Source organism: Mustela lutreola, chromosome X, assembly GCF_030435805.1.
Source record: "Mustela lutreola isolate mMusLut2 chromosome X, mMusLut2.pri, whole genome shotgun sequence".
In the NCBI taxonomy this organism is placed as follows: domain Eukaryota; kingdom Metazoa; phylum Chordata; class Mammalia; order Carnivora; family Mustelidae; genus Mustela; species Mustela lutreola.
In genome coordinates this window covers 76,064,214-76,081,406 of record NC_081308.1, presented here as the reverse complement: position 1 = coordinate 76,081,406, position 17,193 = coordinate 76,064,214, and the positions used below count along the sequence as shown (strand labels likewise).

General features: G+C 38.0%; 1 protein-coding gene across 2 annotated transcripts in view; it reads left to right on the top strand.

Moving 5' to 3' along the window:
* The window catches only part of CHM (CHM Rab escort protein), a 229,309-nt gene that overhangs the window by 207,640 nt on the left and 4,476 nt on the right, over window positions 1-17,193 (top strand). For both annotated transcript variants that reach the window (XM_059157117.1, XM_059157118.1), the window contains one exon: window positions 4,119-4,279. In XM_059157117.1, coding sequence (XP_059013100.1) covers window positions 4,119-4,279 — 161 coding nt within the window. The remainder of the gene's footprint in view (window positions 1-4,118; window positions 4,280-17,193) is intronic.

The window sequence follows — 17,193 nt, the reverse complement described above, 5'->3', positions numbered from 1 at the left end:
ACTTCTTAAATGCATTTAATTTTCTTAAAAACAAAACAAAAAAAAAGCTGAGGAAATTGCATATTCATTACTTAGAATCCTCTAGTCATTTTAGATTTTTAAACATTAATCTTAATGTTTAAAGTGATCCCATTTTGAAATGATGTATTGTTTAGAACCTGCGTGAAATTCTTTAGTAAGAACTATGTGCTCCAAGAGGTCCTCAGGTGCACTGAGGCACTGAAAAGCTAGTTTTCACTGACACATAGGCCTTTTTATCATCAGGATGAGGTAGTGGTCATATTTTAATTAAAATGTCAGAACAAATACTGTTGGAGTTATTGAAAATGAATCACCAGATAAAGTGAGCACTGGGCCATGGCAGGTCAAAGAGGCAAAGTCACCTGGAGAAGAGAGCTCAATTCATTTTCCTGCCTAAATGAAAAAGAACTTTATGAGCAACATCAACTTTTAGTGCATTAAAGCACATTCTTCTCTGTAGCAAAAGCACCTATTTTCATAGATTAATGGCTTTTATTATTGTGTTTTAATCACTTGATAGTGTTACAAAATTTTATGCTTTAGAGCACTAAAAATAGATTGTTTTAAAATATGTGCCAAAGGAATAACATTGCTTGAGCTTATTTTTTTTTTCTTTTTGAGTTCTACATTTTGTTTAGTGCTGTGCTTCATAAACCTTTGTGAAAGTTTGCCTAATTACCTTGCAAGGAAGTTTATTTATCATAAAAGAGAATGTTCTCTTCTCAAATACAGTACTTCTTTGCTGATGTATCTCAGAAATTTCAGTCGGTTTGTGAATGGTATTCCTCTATTCCTTCTACTTACTTTTTCACATTTAAGGTTATGAGCTGGAGCTCTTAACATATGCTGTCTTAAGAAGCAGTTGTACCAATACTTCCAAGAGCCCTACCTCCTAGCCGCCTTTAAGAACATCAAAGATCTCTAAACCCTTCCCTATTTTCTAGTCCAGAGAAGATTCAGGTGTTTTATGTTTAATGAACCTGATTGTACAGGTGAGAAAATTAGGTAATTGCTCACCATTCACACCAGCCTGGATTAATTCTTTCAGACTTCAGAATATCCTTCAGAGGACTGAGTGAGCAATGGTATTATGCTAAATGGCTTCTAATTTTACCCAGGAAATTGAGATTTTCTATATGAGTTTAAACAAGAATTTCATTAGTACTATATCTTGAAATGTCTACAATGTAGTATCATTACTGTACCAAGTTCTTTCTCTTTTTCCCTTGGTTGTGCATGGCATGTGGAATTACCTCATCCCATCTCGCCCATTTCCCATCTCAAAAAACCAAAACTACCTAAAAACAAAATTACCCTTAGAGGTGTTATTTTGAGGTCTGTGGCTGATAAGGATGTTAGGTAATTGTTGAGCTCAGAAGTCAAATGCCTTATCTTAATTCCTTTTTGCATGTGTTATATCCAGACTAGGTCACAGCTGTGACAGTATCCTACACTCTTGGCCTCATGCTACTCTGCTATGTTGCTAATAGTCTCTTCCTAAATACGGCTTGTAACTGTAGGCCATTTATTGCTTGTATTTGGTATGCCATTGATTTTTTTCTGCCTACCTTATTCTGTACTTAACCCAGTTTAATTTGCCTAAGATCTTTTTTCTAAATTACCTATTACTTGTTCAGTCCTTTATACTATCTAATTAATGAAATGAGCTATTACAGAAAACCACTTCTATTCCTGATTTGGTGATATATTCCTAGCCAAATAGCAGCTTTAATATTTTTTTGACACCTCTGTAGCAGGTGTCAAACTGCATGTTATTTTTTCAACTATCTCTGCCTTCCAGCTGACCTCAAGAAAGATGAAGCAATTACATGTCTTTTTGAGGGTTTTAAGGTCAAAGCCTGATAACTCCCTTCTATTTAGAGCATTTATCTTCGGCCTTTGTCAACTTTTCATCTTCCTCATGGTTCCTTCTCAATGCTTCAACATCTATGAAATTTCTTTCCTATAATCTATTGGATTATTCATTTTCCCCAACTTCTTTTGAGTTAAAGTCCTCCTTTGAGCTGTAACTTTCATGAAATACAAGATAAACTCTCTTAATGTATGCTTAGAAATGGACTGAGCAATATTAAAGGAATTCCAGACCTTAGCCCACTTTTCTGCAATGCTCCTGGAGTCTGGTGTTGCAAATGATACGTTTGTATGTTTAATTATCCTCCCATAAGATTTAGTGAAACTAAACTTAAAATTAGTAAGTTTACTAAGAGCCATATGGCTTTAGCTGTGAAATATGAGTTCTTGTGTTCCTTTATTTTGTCAGTAAATAGTTTTCACAGTCTGTCATGTGTTCACATGAAGTTAGTGGCACCTTAGACTCATAGATCTTAGCATTAGGAAGGGACCTCATAAAGGATCACTTCTTCCATTCAGAGTTTCTTTATCAGATCACAGTAATAATTATGGATTATTCATAATGAACTAGAAAAATAACATATTTGGTATTCTTGTAGTGGAGATATTTTAAATTAAATATAACGAAACCCTATTTATCCTGAATTGGGCATTCTTACTAATTGAATACTGCAGTTAGCTATGAATTTCACTACATTGATTACCAACTTAACAATAAGAAATATTTAACTAGATAATTACACGTTTTGCATTTTCTTTGTGATTCACAAAGTGCCCTGCGGTCTTGAGTAATCTTAATATATATCTGTTCTTATCATTATACAGAATTTGAGTTTTGGTTCAGATTCAGGCTAAAGAAAATCCTATAGTCAGTAAATATATTAACAACAATATTTTCTGTTTTCAAGCAAAGGAAATTTAATTATAACATTTCTAAGGAAGACTGGCAAGGAAATAATTATTAAGATAGCAAAGAATAGGTTTTAGGTATTAATAAGGTTGAACCTTTTAATAAGCACATCATACTTTGATTATATCTTGATTTCATCCTGAAAACAGGATGAAAATCAATATAGAAATTGTTCTTTGAATGTCTGTTGTATGCTAGCCCCTCTGTATTAGGAAACATGAAAAATCCGGAGACTAAGGACTAAGTCTGCTTTATATGTACATCTCTATCTCCTAGCCCAAGCCTAACACACATAATAGATGTTCACTGTTAAATGAGAGAATATGTGCTAAAAACAACTTTACGTCTCACAACATTGTTTTTGTTGTTGGTTACCATTACTTTTGTAATCCAGTAAGACAAAGCGTTAGTGAGTTATGGTATCAATATCTTAATCTTATATATACTTTTTTAATAACTGCTTTATTGAGATATAATCCAGTTCACCCAAACTATAAAATTCAATGTTTTTTTAATATATTCACCAAATGGTTCAAACATCACCACAGTCAATTTTAGAATATCCCCATCATCTAAAATAGAAACCCTACACCTGTTAACAGTAATCCCTCACCCCAATTCCCTCAGCCCTAAGTAACCATAAATCTACTTCCTGTCTCTATAGATTTGCCTCTTCTGGACCTCTCAATGCTGTATAGGTCATTGACTTAATAAATAATTTTTCAAGATTGTTTGTTTATATGAAACATAAAAAAAATTATCTTCTCCAGTGGCATAATTTAAAGATGAATGTGTTCAGAAGCACTTTGATATTGCTCTGGAGAAATAATAGAAATCCAAGAGAACACAATTGGAGTTATACCTAAGTAACTCACTAGTAATCAAAATAATTTTTTAAAATCTAACTTGTCGGGGTGCCTGGGTGGCTCAGTGGGTTAAAGCCTCTGCCTTCGGCTCAGGTCATGATCCCCGGGTCCTGGGATCGAGCCCCACATCGGGCTCTCTGCTCAGCGGGGAGCCTGCTTCCTCCTCTCTCTGCCTACCTCTCTGCCTGCTTGTGATCTCTGTCAAATACATAAATAAAATCTTAAAAAAAAAAAAGATTTAAAATCTAACTTGTCTAAGGTTGCAAAAGTCATCAATGCTTGAAATATATACATGTATTAGAGTGTGTGGATAAAGATGACTATTTTTTTACATACAAAGCTCTGATTTACTACACTATATAATCATGGCTTTGTAGTTGGCTACATATTGTATTAATTGACAGGCTTATTGTGCTGTAGATGTGAATAAAATTTATGTCTACATTTAGAAAATGAAGAAGTTGAAAAACCAAGACTTCTGTGGGCTCTTTACTTCAATATGAGAGATTCTTCAGATGTCAGCAGGAAATCTTACAATGATTTGCCATCCAATGTTTATGTCTGCTCTGGCCCAGACAGTGGTCTAGGAAATGATAATGCAGTCAAACAGGTAAGCTTTTGCTGTTTCTCAGTTTTGTGTTAAAAAGGTGGTGTGATAGGAAAAGTAAATTGTTTTTTCCCACTGGGATGTGGGAAAAAAGACTAGAAAAGCATCTTTGTCATTTAATACCCCCAGATTTTTTCCTATGAATGACAAAGCTTCTTTAAATGTACTTTAAATACAGTATCCAATATTTTCACATTCTTGACTATAAGGATGAATTTGCAACTGAGCGTTTATGAGTTCCATTATGGGAATAGGGATGGAAGATGTTAGAAATACATATTCTGAAAAATGAAAGTTATGCCAGTTTTCTAGAGAAATATTGCTTTTTTAAAAAATTTTTATTTATTATAAACATATATTTTTATCCCCAGGGGTACAGGTCTGTGAATCACCAGGTTTACACACTTCACAGCACTCACCAAAGCACATTCCCTCCCCAATGTCCATAATCCCACCCCCTTCTCCCAAACCGCCTCCCCCCAGCAACCCTCAGTTTGTTTTGTGAGATTAAGAGTCACTTATGGTTTGTCTCCCTCCCGATCCCATCTTGTTTCATTGATTCTTCTCGTACCCACTTAAGCCCCCATGTTGCATCACCACTTCCTCATATCAGGGAGATCATATGATAGTTGTCTTTCTCTGCTTGACTTATTTCATTAAGCATGATATGCTCTAGTTCCATCCATGTTGTCGCAAATGGCAAGATTTCATTTCTTTTGATGGCTGCATAGTATTCCATTGTGTATATATACCACATCTCCTTGATCCATTCATCTGTTGATGGACATCTAGGTTCTTTCCATAGTTTGGCTATTGTGGACATTGCTGCTAGAAACATTCGGGTGCACGTGCCCCTTTGGATCACTACGTTTGTATCTTTAGGGTAATACCCAATAGTGCAATTGCTGGGTCATAGGGCAGTTCTATTTCCAACATTTTGAGGAACCTCCATGCTGTTTTCCAGAGTGGCTGCACCAGCTTGCATTCCCACCAACAGTGTAGGAGGGTTCCCCTTTCTCCGCATCCTCGCCAGCATCTGTCATTTCCTGACTTGTTGATTTTAGCCATTCTGACTGGTGTGAGGTGATATCTCATTGTGGTTTTGATTTGTGTTTCCCTGATGCCGAGTGATATGGAGCACTTTTTCATGTGTCTGTTGGCCATCTGGATGTCTTCTTTGCAGAAATGTCTGTTCATGTCCTCTGCCCATTTCTTGATTGGATTATTTGTTCTTTGGGTGTTGAGTTTGCTAAGTTCTTTATAGATTCTGGACACTAGTGCTTTATCTGATATGTCGTTTGCAAATATCTTCTCCCATTCTGTCAGTTGTCTTTTGATTTTGTTAACTGTTTCCTTTGCTGTGCAAAAGCTTTTGATCTTGATGAAATCCCAATAGTTCATTTTTGCCCTTGCTTCCCTTGCCTTTGGCGTTGTTCCTAGGAAGATGTTGCTGCGGCTGAGGTCGAAGAGGTTGCTGCTTGTGTTCTCCTCAAGGATTTTGATGGATTCCTTTCTCACATTGAGGTCCTTCATCCATTTTGAGTCTATTTTTGTGTGTGGTGTAAGGAAATGGTCCAATTTCATTTTTCTGCATGTGGCTGTCCAATTTTCCCAGCACCATTTATTGAAGAGGCTGTCTTTTTTCCATTGGACATTCTTTCTTGCTTTGTCGAAGATGAGTTGACCATAGAGTTGAGGGTCTATTTCTGGGCTCTCTATTCTGTTCCATTAATCTATGTGTCTGTTTTTGTGCCAGTACCATGCTGTCTTGATGATGACAGCTTTGTAATAGAGCTTGAAGTGCGGAATTGTGATGCCACCAACGTTGGCTTTCTTTTTCAATATCCCTTTGGCTATTCGAGGTCTTTTCTGGTTCCATATAAATTTTAGAATTATTTGTTCCATTTCTTTGAAAAAGATGGATGGTACTTTGATAGGAATTGCATTAAATGTGTAGATTGCTTTAGGTAGCATAGACATTTTCACAATATTTATTCTTCCAATCCAGGAACATGGAACATTTTTCCATTTCTTTGTGTCTTCCTCAATTTCTTTCATGAGTACTTTATAGTTTTCTGAGTATAGATTCTGTGCCTCTTTGGTTAGGTTTATTCCTAGGTATCTTATGGTTTGGGGTGCAATTGTAAATGGGATTGACTCCTTAATTTCTCTTTCTTCTGTCTTGTTGTTGGTGTAGAGAAATGCAACTGATTTCTGTGCATTGATTTTATATCCTGACACTTTACTGAATTCCTGTATAAGTTCTAGCAGTTTTGGAGTGGAGTCTTTTGGGTTTTCCACATATAGTATCATATCATCTGCGGAGAGTGATAATTTGACTTCTTCTTTGCCGATTTGGATGCCTTTAATTTTCTTTTGTTGTCTGATGGCTGAGGCTAGGACCTCTAGTACTATGTTGAATAGCAGTGGTGATAATGGACATCCCTGCCGTGTTCCTGACCTTAGCGGAAAAGCTTTCAATTTTTCTCCATTGAGAATGATATTTGCGGTGGGTTTTTCATAGATGGCTTTGATGATATTGAGGTATGTGCCCTCGATCCCTACACTTTGAAGAGTTTTGATCAGGAAGGGATGCTGTACTTTGTCAAATGCTTTTTCAACATGAATTGAGTGTATCATATGGTTCTTGTTCATTCTTTTATTGATGTGTTGTATCACATTGACTAATTTGCGGATGTTGAACCAACCTTGCAGCCCTGGAATAAATCCCACTTGGTCTTGGTGAATAATCCTTTTAATGTACTGTTGAATCCTATGGGCTAGTATTTTGTTGAGTATTTTCGCATCTGTGTTCATCAAGGATATTGGTCTATAGCTCTCTTTTTTGATGGGATCCTTGTCTGGTTTTGGAATCAAGGTGATGCTGGCCTCATAAAATGAGTTTGGAAGTTTTCCTTCCATTTCTATTTTTTGGAACAGTTTCAGAGAATAGGAATTAGTTCTTCTTTAAATGTTTGGTAGAATTCCCCCAGGAAGCCGTCTGGCCCTGGGCTTTTGTTTGGAGATTTTTAATGACTGTTTCAATCTCCTTACTGGTTATGGGTCTGTTCAGGCTTTCTATTTCTTCCTGGTTCAGTTGTGGTAGTTTATATGTTTCTAGGAATGAATCCATTTCTTCCAGATTGTCAAATTTATTGGCGTAGAATTGCTCATAGTATGTTCTTATAATAGTTTGTATTTCTTTGGTGTTAGTTGTGATCTCTCCTCTTTCATTCATGATTTTATTTATTTGGGTCCTTTCTATTTTCTTTTTGATAAGTCGGGCCAGGGGTTTATCAATTTTATTAATTCTTTCAAAGAACCAGCTCCTAGTTTCGTTGATTTGTTCTGTTGGTTTTTTTTTGTTTGTTTGTTTCTATTTCATTGATTTCTGCTCTAATCTTTATGATTTCTCTTCTCCTGCTGGGCTTAGGGTTTCTTTCTTGTTCTTTCTCCAACTCCTTTAGGTGTAGGGTTAGGTTGTGTAACTGAGACCTTTCTTGTTTCTTGAGAAAGGCTTGTACCGCTATATATTTTCCTCTCAGGACTGCCTTTGTTGTGTCCCACAGATTTGGAACCGTTTTGTTTTCATTATCATTTGTTTCCATGATTTTTTTCAATTCTTCTTTAATTTCCCGGTTGACCCATTCATTCTTTAGAAGGATGCTGTTTAGTCTCCATGTATTTGGGTTCTTTCCAAACTTCCTTTTGTGGTTGAGTTCTAGCTTTAGAGCATTGTGGTCTGAAAATATGCAGGGAATGATCCCAATCTTTTGATACTGGTTGAGTCCTGATTTAGGACCGAGGATGTGATATATTCTGGAGAATGTTCCATGTGCACTAGAGAAGAATGTGTATTCTGTTGCTTTGGGATGAACTGTTTGAATATATCTGTGATGTCCATCTGGTCCAGTGTGTCGTTTAAGGCCTTTATTTCCTTGCTGATCTTTTGCTTGGATGATCTGTCCATTTCAGTGAGGGGAGTGTTAAAGTCCCCTACTATTATTGTATTATTGTTGATGTGTTTCTTTGATTTTGTTATTAATTGGTTTATATAGTTGGCTGCTCCCACGTTGGGGGCATAGATATTTAAAATTGCTAAATCTTCTTGTTGGACAGACCCTTTGAGTATGATATAGTGTCCTTCCTCATCTCTTATTATAGTCTTTGGCTTAAAATATAATTGATCTGATATAAGGATTGCCACTCCTGCTTTCTTCTCATGTCCATGAGCATGGTAAATTCCTTTCCACCCCCTCACTTTAAATCTGGAGGTGTCTTCGGGCTTAAAATGAGTTTCTTGGAGGCAACATATAGATGGGTTTTGTTTTTTTATCCATTCTGATACCCTGTGTCTTTTGACAGGGGCATTTAGCCCATTAACATTCAGGGTAACTATTGAGAGGTATGAATTTAGTGCCATTGTATTGCCTGTAAGGTGACTGTTACTGCATATGGTCTCTGTTCCTTTCTGATCTACCACTTGTAGGCTCTCTCTTTGCTTAGAGGACCCCTTTCAATATTTCCGGTAGAGCTGGTTTGGTGTTTACAAATTCTTTCAGTTTTTGTTTGTCCTGGAAGCTTTTAATCTCTCCTTCTATTTTCAATGATAGCCTAGCTGGATATAGTATTCTTGGCTGCATGTTTTTCTCGTTTAGTGCTCTGAAAATATCATGCCAGCTCTTTCTGGCCTGCCAGGTCTCTGCGGATAAGTCAGCTGCCAATCTAATATTTTTACCATTGTATGTTACAGACTTCTTTTCCCGGGCTGCTTTCAGGATTTTCTCTTTGTCACTGAGACTTGTAAATTTTACTATTAGGTGACAGGGTGTGGGCCTATTCTTATTGATTTTGAGGGGCATTCTCTGAACCTCCTGAATTTTGATGCTCATTCCCTTTGCCATATTGGGAAAATTCTCCCCAATAATTCTCTCCAGTATACCTTCTGCTCCCCTCTCTCTTTCTTCTTCTTCTGGAATCCCAATTATTCTAATGTTGTTTCGTCTTATGGTGTCACTTATCTCTCGAATTCTCCCCTCATGGTCCAGTAGCTGTTTGTCCCTCTTTTGCTCAGCTTCTTTATTCTCTGTCATTTGGTCTTCTATATCACTAATTCTTTCTTCTGCCTCATTTATCCTAGCAGTGAGAGCCTCCATTTTTTATTGCACCTCATTAATAGCTTTTTTGATTTCAACTTGGTTAGATTTTAGTTCTTTTATTTCTCCAGAAAGGGCTTTTATATCTCTCGAGAGGGTTTCTCTAATATCTTCCATGCCTTTTTCGAGCCCGGCTAGAACCTTGAGAATTGTCATTCTGAACTCTAGATCTGACATATTACCAATGTCTGTATTGATTAGGTCCCTAGCCTTCGGTACTGCCTCTTGTTCTTTTTTTTGTGTTGAATTTTTCCATCTTGTCATTTTGTCCAGATAAGAGTATATGAAGGAGCAAGTAAAATACTAAAACGGTGGCAACAACCCCAGGAAAATATGCTTTAACCAAATTAGAAGAGATCCCAAATCGTGAGAGGCGAGAAAGGGGATAAAAAGAGGTTCAAAAAGGAAGAAAGGAAAAAAAAAAAAAGAAAAGAAAAGAATTTAAAAAAAGAAAACACATAAGAAAAATATAAAAAAGAAAAAATATATATATTAGATAAACTAGTTTAAAAACGTTAAAAAAGAAAAAGGTAAAAGTTAAAAAAAAAATTTTACCAGAAGGCGAGAAAAAAAAAAAAACTGAAAAAGAAAAAAATTAAATTAACTGCAAGAGTAAAAAACAAAATCACAGGGAAAAAGCCATGAGTTCCGTGCTTTGCTTTCTCCTCCTCTGGAATTCTGCTGCTCTCCTTGGTATTGAAACCGCACTCCTTGGTAGGTGAACTTGGTCTCGGCTGGATTTCTTGTTGATCTTCTGGGGGAGGGGCCTGTTGTAGTGATTCTCAAGTGTCTTTGCCCCAGGTGGAATTGCACTGCCCTTGCCAGGGGCCGGGGTGAGTAATCCGCTCGGGTTTGCTTTCAGGAGCTTTTGTTCCCTGAGCGCTTTCCATAGAGTTCTGGAGGATGGCAATACAAATGGCGGCCTCCTGGTCTCCGGCCCGGAGGACTGAGAGCCCAGGGCCCCACTCCTCAGTGCACCCTCAGAGAACAGCACCTAGTTACTCCCGTCTGCCTGACCTCCGGCCGCACTCCGAGCTCACCGAGCCTGCAACCGTTTCAATGTAACACTGAGCTGTGAGCTTACTGTCGGCTCTGTCTCTGTAGCCGGCTTTCCCGTTCCAATACCCGCAAGCTCTGCGACACTCAGATACCCCCGATCCTTCTGTGACCCTCTGGGACCTGAAGCCACGCTGACCCCGCGTGGGCTTCGCCCCGGTTTAGTCTCTGGAGCGATGTCCCTCAGCGGAACAGACTTTTAAAAGTCCTGATTTTGTGCGCCGTTGCTCCGCCGCTTGCCGGGAGCCGGCCCCTCCCCCCGGGGTCTATCTTCCCGTCGCTTTGGATTCACTTCTCCACCAGTCCTACCTTTCAGAAAGTGGTTGTTTTTCTGTTTCCAGAATTGCTGTTCTTCTTCTCTTCAATCTGCCGATGGTTTTTCAGGTGTTTGCAATCTTTATATAAGCTAATCTAGCTGATCTCCGGCTAGCTGAAGTAGTCTCAGCCTGCTACTTCTCTGCCATCTTGACTCCTCCCCTTGAGAAATATTGCTTTTAATTTAAACTGTTGGCCAATTGTTTTATTATTTTGAAATATACTCACCGCATTTATTTGTTAACCTCTGAGTCATTTCAAAAGGAGTCTAAGTAAGTAATCACATACAAAATATAATTTTTAAATGGTCTTAAAGCATTTTCTTATTTTGGAAAAGAACGTGTAACAAAGTTTTTCAGAGTTAACATGATTCCTTTAATGTTTTGACACAAGTTGGTGTCCCAAAAGTGTCATACATGCTGAGGGGTATGTTAAATCAAGGTGGAATTTTGTGACAGCTCTTCTGGGCAGTGCTATAAACTGGTACAGCGTAAGCTGACAGGACCTGTACCTGACCTGACAGGAAGAAAAGAACAGAAAAAAAAAAAAAAATATATATATATATATATAGAGAGAGAGAGAGAGGCACAAGTCTAAACTTTTTACAGATACAGTTGGCATATCTGTCTATTGAATCAATGAGTGGATAATTTAACGTTTAAACCACAGATGGAAGATTCAATCCAACTAGTGGCAGGGATCTCATAGGAACAAATGGCTTCATTGACCCTTTAATTTTAATCATAGTAGCAATGCCATGACCCCATGTATCTATAGTTTCTTGCTTCATTCTTTGTTTCTCATCTTCATAGCCTAATGGTGATCCTTGATAGTCCTATTCAACCAGTGATATCAAAAGAGGAAGTCATCCATCATTCAATCAGTTGAATAGGAACCCAAGATTGTTCAAGTTCTACATTTTTTTTAAAAGATTTTATTTATTAATTTGACAGAGATCACAAGTAGGCAGAGAAGCAGGCAGAGAGAGGAGGAAGCAGGCTCCCTTCTGAGCAGAGAGCCTGATGTGAGGCTCCATCCCAGGACCTTGAGATCATGACCTGAGCCGAAGGCAGAGTTAACCCACTGAGCCACCCAGGCACCCTCTCAAGTTCTACATTTGTGACTTAAAATGACCAAGGCATTTTTGCTTTGCTGTTCCATTTTTCTCCAAGCAGAATTGCCAACATGTTTTCAGCCAGATAGCTGAGGTCATTTTTAAAAAAAGATTTATTTATTAATCTTAGAGAGAGAATGTGTGTGCAGAGGGGCTGGGGGAGAGGAAGAGAAGCAGACTCCCTACTGAGCATAGAGCCTGATGCGGAGCTCCATCTCCTGACTCTGAGATCATGACCTGAACTGAAATCAAGAGTAGGATGCTTAATTGACTGGGCTACCCAGGCACCCCTAGCTTAGTTCATTTTTGTTCCTGAGTAGACTAATGTTTTTGACCAAAATGGGAAGACTTTTTATATAAGGGCTTATTATACAAGTGCTAATGTGATCTTAACTACCAGCTAGAAGATTATAATTAAAGGATAATCTTGTTATGAGGTAATTTGCTTCCCAAGAAGATAAACTTGTGTTATCATAGTATAAAACAATAATAATGCTACTTTTGGTACTAATTATATACTATTAAATATGAGTAGTTTTAAATCATTATATAGTTTTAAACCTCACATCATTTTTGGGAGAAATAATACCTACTGTAAAGGGCATCAGTAATAATATTTACAAATAGCCAGTGTATTTAAATAAGCTTTTTTCTAATTCCAATAGTCCATCCTATGTTCAGCCTAGTTGATAACTTCTGTTTTCCAAATTGTCTACAAAAGCTCTTAGAACATCACATAGGCTTTGTATAGCAAACATAAGCACCTGGAGACTTTTTTTTTAAACAAATGCTTTTATTTTATCAGTTAGCAAGTTTGCATCTGCTTTTCCTATTGTAAATGTATAGATTTTAAGAAAATATATTTTATTTATTTATTTGACAAAGAAAGAGATCACAAGTAGGCAGAGAGGCAGGCAGAGAGAGATGGGGTGGGGGGAAACAGGCTCCCCACTGAGCAGAGAGCCCGACACGGGGCTTGATTCCAGGACCCTGAGATCATGACCTGAGCCAAAGGCAGAGGCTTAACCCACTGAAACACCCAGGCTACCTAATGTATAGATGTTGAATAACATAGACCTGTCTCCCTTGTGTTCATATGGAACTATGTATGATTTGAAAACTTACTATAAATATAAAGTGCTCTGTGTTTACTACAAGTTAAAGTTGTTTGCAGGAGGAGTACACCAAGACATTCTCTATTATCACCACAATGGTGCTAGCATAAGTAACCTAAGTGATAACTGTGATTCTGTGTCTTGCTAGTTTTTATAGTTTGTTACTTCAGGTATTTTTTTTTTCTTTCTAAAACTGACATATGATACATCTTAATACAGATAGTGTCTCATTTACCCATGCATACTGATGAACAGACAGTTTATAGTTCTGCACTCCCAAGATGATTGATAGCTCACTCCTCCTTCAGGAGCCCGTGTCTCCTAGGAGGTGCCACTACTATAAGAACAATAAGTATACAGTAATGTACCCTTTGTATTATATTCCAGGTTAAAATGGTTTAAATTGGCTGATGTGAGGAGCTTAACCACCATTTAGAATATTGTCTTTATGGCATATTAGCAATTTGTTTATAACTTTTTGTTTATAACTTTATAACAGAATTTATAAGTTGAAGACTAGTTTTATAGATCATATGGCCCATCACATTGCACACATATTGCAATATCATTCATTTTCTCCATCTCCATGCCATTGAGGGAGAGGGAAATTTTAGGTATCACATTTTCTACCCCTAACATTCACTGAGCATTTTCTGTGTACCAGACAATATCACAAGTATCACATATATATTATTTCATTTGGTCCTCACAACTCTATGAGGTAAGTATCCGTGACATGCCCATTTTACAGATGCAGAAACTAAGACCCCAGAAGGCTAAATAACTTGTCCAAAGATCACAGATCTGGTAAATTTGTGAGCCAGAACTTAAATTTGGGTCTGTTGGACCCCAGTGCTTTTATATTGACCTAGTGTGCTGTGCTACTTTCATCTTGTTAATGTGAATACTTCCTAAATATATCAAACTTCTAGATTGACAAAATATTATTTTGTTTTGTCTAGATGTATGTTAAATAAACATAGGAATGTCTTCAGTAACTCAGTATGTTCTCTCTATACTTACCAATATGAAAAAAACCAAGTCACAATAAAATTATTCCTTTTTAATTTTTTTAACCACCTGAAACTCTCTACTCTTTAAGCTGCCTTATGGCTTAAAAAGGCGAGAAGGATTGGGGTGTCTGGGTGGTTCAGTCAGTTGTGCATCTGACTCTTGATTTCAGCTCAGGCCTGATCTCAGTCATGCTCCATGCTGGTCATGAAGCCTGCTTGAGATTTTCTACCTCTCACTCTACCACTTCTTGCTCATGTTCTCTCTCTCTCTAAAAAAAAAAAAAAAAAAAAAAAAGAAGTGGGGGACAAAAAGGATTAATAGTTAACAACTACTCTAAACTAACCTGTATTTGCAACAACTCTTGCAGTTGAGGCTTCGTTGACAAATGAAATGCAGCAGACCAAGAAGTATTAGATAGACCTTCCAGAGCATGGCCATTTACCCTAAAAGGTTCCAGCAGTTAGGGAGAGGAGATGGGGAGGGCTGGAGACTGGCTCTAGGAAATTGGCATCAGTGAGGGCCAGTGGCAGATAGGCTGATGATGAGAGTACCTACAAGCAGGTAGAAAACATATAAGGGTGGTACAGCAGCCTGCAATTGGTTAGCAGTCCTTAGAGGCAGATTGTGACAAGGATATATGGAAACAAAAGTGTGGAATCCAGCCACAGGGACTGAGGTACAGGAGAAAATGTATCCTACAGGTAGGTAACAAAAAGGAGACAAGGTGTGAGACACAGAGAAACTAAAATAAAAGTAAAATAGTAGTATTAATAATAATTATTATATTTATATTCAACATTTCTATAATATACAGTTTTAGAAGTTCTTTAGTTCATTTTTAAATTTTTATTTTTTTTTTAAGATTTTATTAATTTATTTGACAGAGATCACAAGCAAGCAGAGAGGCAGGCAGAGAGAGAGAGGAAGGGAAGCAGGCTTCCTGCTGAGCAGAGAGCCCCAATGCGATGCAGGGCTCAATCCCAGGACCCTGGGATCATGGACCTGAGCTGAAGGCAGAGGCTTTAACCCACTGAGCCACCCAGGCACCCCTAGGTCATTTTTTAAAAAATGTACACTGGGATGGATACTACTCCACACTAGGAACTAAGGATCCAGAGTTGATTAAAACCCAGTTCTTGTCATCCCTGGAGGAATGTAAAGGAAAAGAACATATAAACAAACAACAGTACAGTACAGTACAGTATATGCAATAATAGAATAATATCCAAAGTTCAAAAATAATACAGAGGAGTCATGAGCTCTTTTTAGGAGTCAAAGAACTTTGCAGAGAGGGATATAAAAGATGAGTAGCAGCAGTTCCTCATACAAATGGAAGATAATTGAAACATTCCAGCATCTGCACCAATCCATAATAGAAACATCCTAGTATGTTTAACAAAGTGTACATAAGTAATTATTAGTGAAGCAAAAGTCTGAAAAGGTGAACATGGGATGGGGTAAATGAAAAGGCCAGAGGAATAGGCCTGTAGGGTTTTGTATGCCATAGCAAAGATCTTGGATTTTTAGCCCGTTAAGAAATGGGGAGTTGGGGGGCGCCTGGGTGGCTCAGTGGGTTAAAGCCTCTGCCTTCGGCTTGGGTCATGATCTCAGGGTCCTGGGATGAAGTCCCACATCGAGCTCTCTGCTTAGCGGGGAGCCTGCTTCCTCCTCTCTCTCTCTGCCTGCTTGGTCTCTCTCTGTCAAATAAATAAATAAAATCTTTAAAAAAAAAAAAAAAAAGAAAGAAATGGGGAGTCACTGAAGAGTTTTAAACCAGAAAATGGCATAACCAGTATTTTATTTCCATAGACCCCCCCCCAAAGCATCATGGAAATGGATTGCATGGGGGAACCCTAGATACAGGGTGACCAGTTCTGAGATGCTGCAGTTGTCTAAGGGAAGAACGATGTATGCCTGGGCTATATCTATAGGGATGGAAAAAAAATGGAGTCAAGAACCAATAGATAAGATTGTCAGGATTTGGCCGTTGATTGCATGGAGAGAGTGAAAGGAATTAAGAGGGAGGGAGAACTTCTATAGGTAGACAAGGTTGAGGTAAATGACAAAAGGAGGAATTAAAGGATGAGATAGAGGTTCTGACCTCGTTCCTCCTGCTTCTAGGAGCTGTGTCTCCAGCAAAGACCTGTAGTGAGTTCCTGGGGTGGAGAGTAAAGCAGGCATCTCAAGTATTTAGTTTAAAAATAGTCACAGTAAAATGGCATGTCCAAAAAAGTATACCCTTGAATTATACTAAAGAAGGAAAGTATTTTTCTCTCTATCCCTCCTTTCAATTTCATATCAAAGGTCAAAAGTTTCTGTTTAGTATTCCTCCACCCATTCCCAAGAAATGTCACTTTTAATCATCTGATGGACCAAACCACCTGAGTCTACCAACTGCAAATGGCCAGATGGTAAGTAGTTTAGATTTTACAGCCCCTTTTGTCTCTTCTGCAGCTACTCAACCCTGCCATTACAGTGCAGAAGTACCCACAGAAAATAGATAAATGAGTAAGAGTAGCTGTGTTCCAGTAAAACATTTTTTTATAAGAATAGCAGGCTGGATTTGGTCTGTGGACCATAGTTGTAAAATCCTGGCCTGAGGGATGACTTCATGTGCACGTTAGGAAGAAGGATTAAAGTGGTACAGAAAACCATTGTTGCCTTTAAAATAAGCATATACTTTAATTCTTTAAATGACTTCTGTTTACCATAGGAGAGAGTACAAGCTTCCTAGTGTAGCAGGGACCCGTTATCTAACAATGAACTGTATTCATCTAAATAAAAGTAAGGATATGTTTAGAATAGAATATCAATGTTTCTTGTCACATTTGCTTTCATGCGCATGCGCGTGTGTGTGTTGTTCATTAAAATCACATTCAGTTTCTTACTCTCTTACCCTGCCAGACTAAACTCATCTTAGATCTTGACATTTGGGGGCTCCTGGATGGGTCAGTTGGTTAAGCCTTTGACTCTTGGTTTCAACTCAGGTCCATGAGATCCAGCCCCTACATAGGCCGACATCAGCCAGTGTTGGTGGAGTCTGCTGGAGATTCTCTTCCAGCTCCCGCCTGCCTCCCCCCCCCCCCGCACTGTTCACACTCACATGTGTATGCTCTCTGTCTCTCAAATAAATAAAATCTTTGAAAA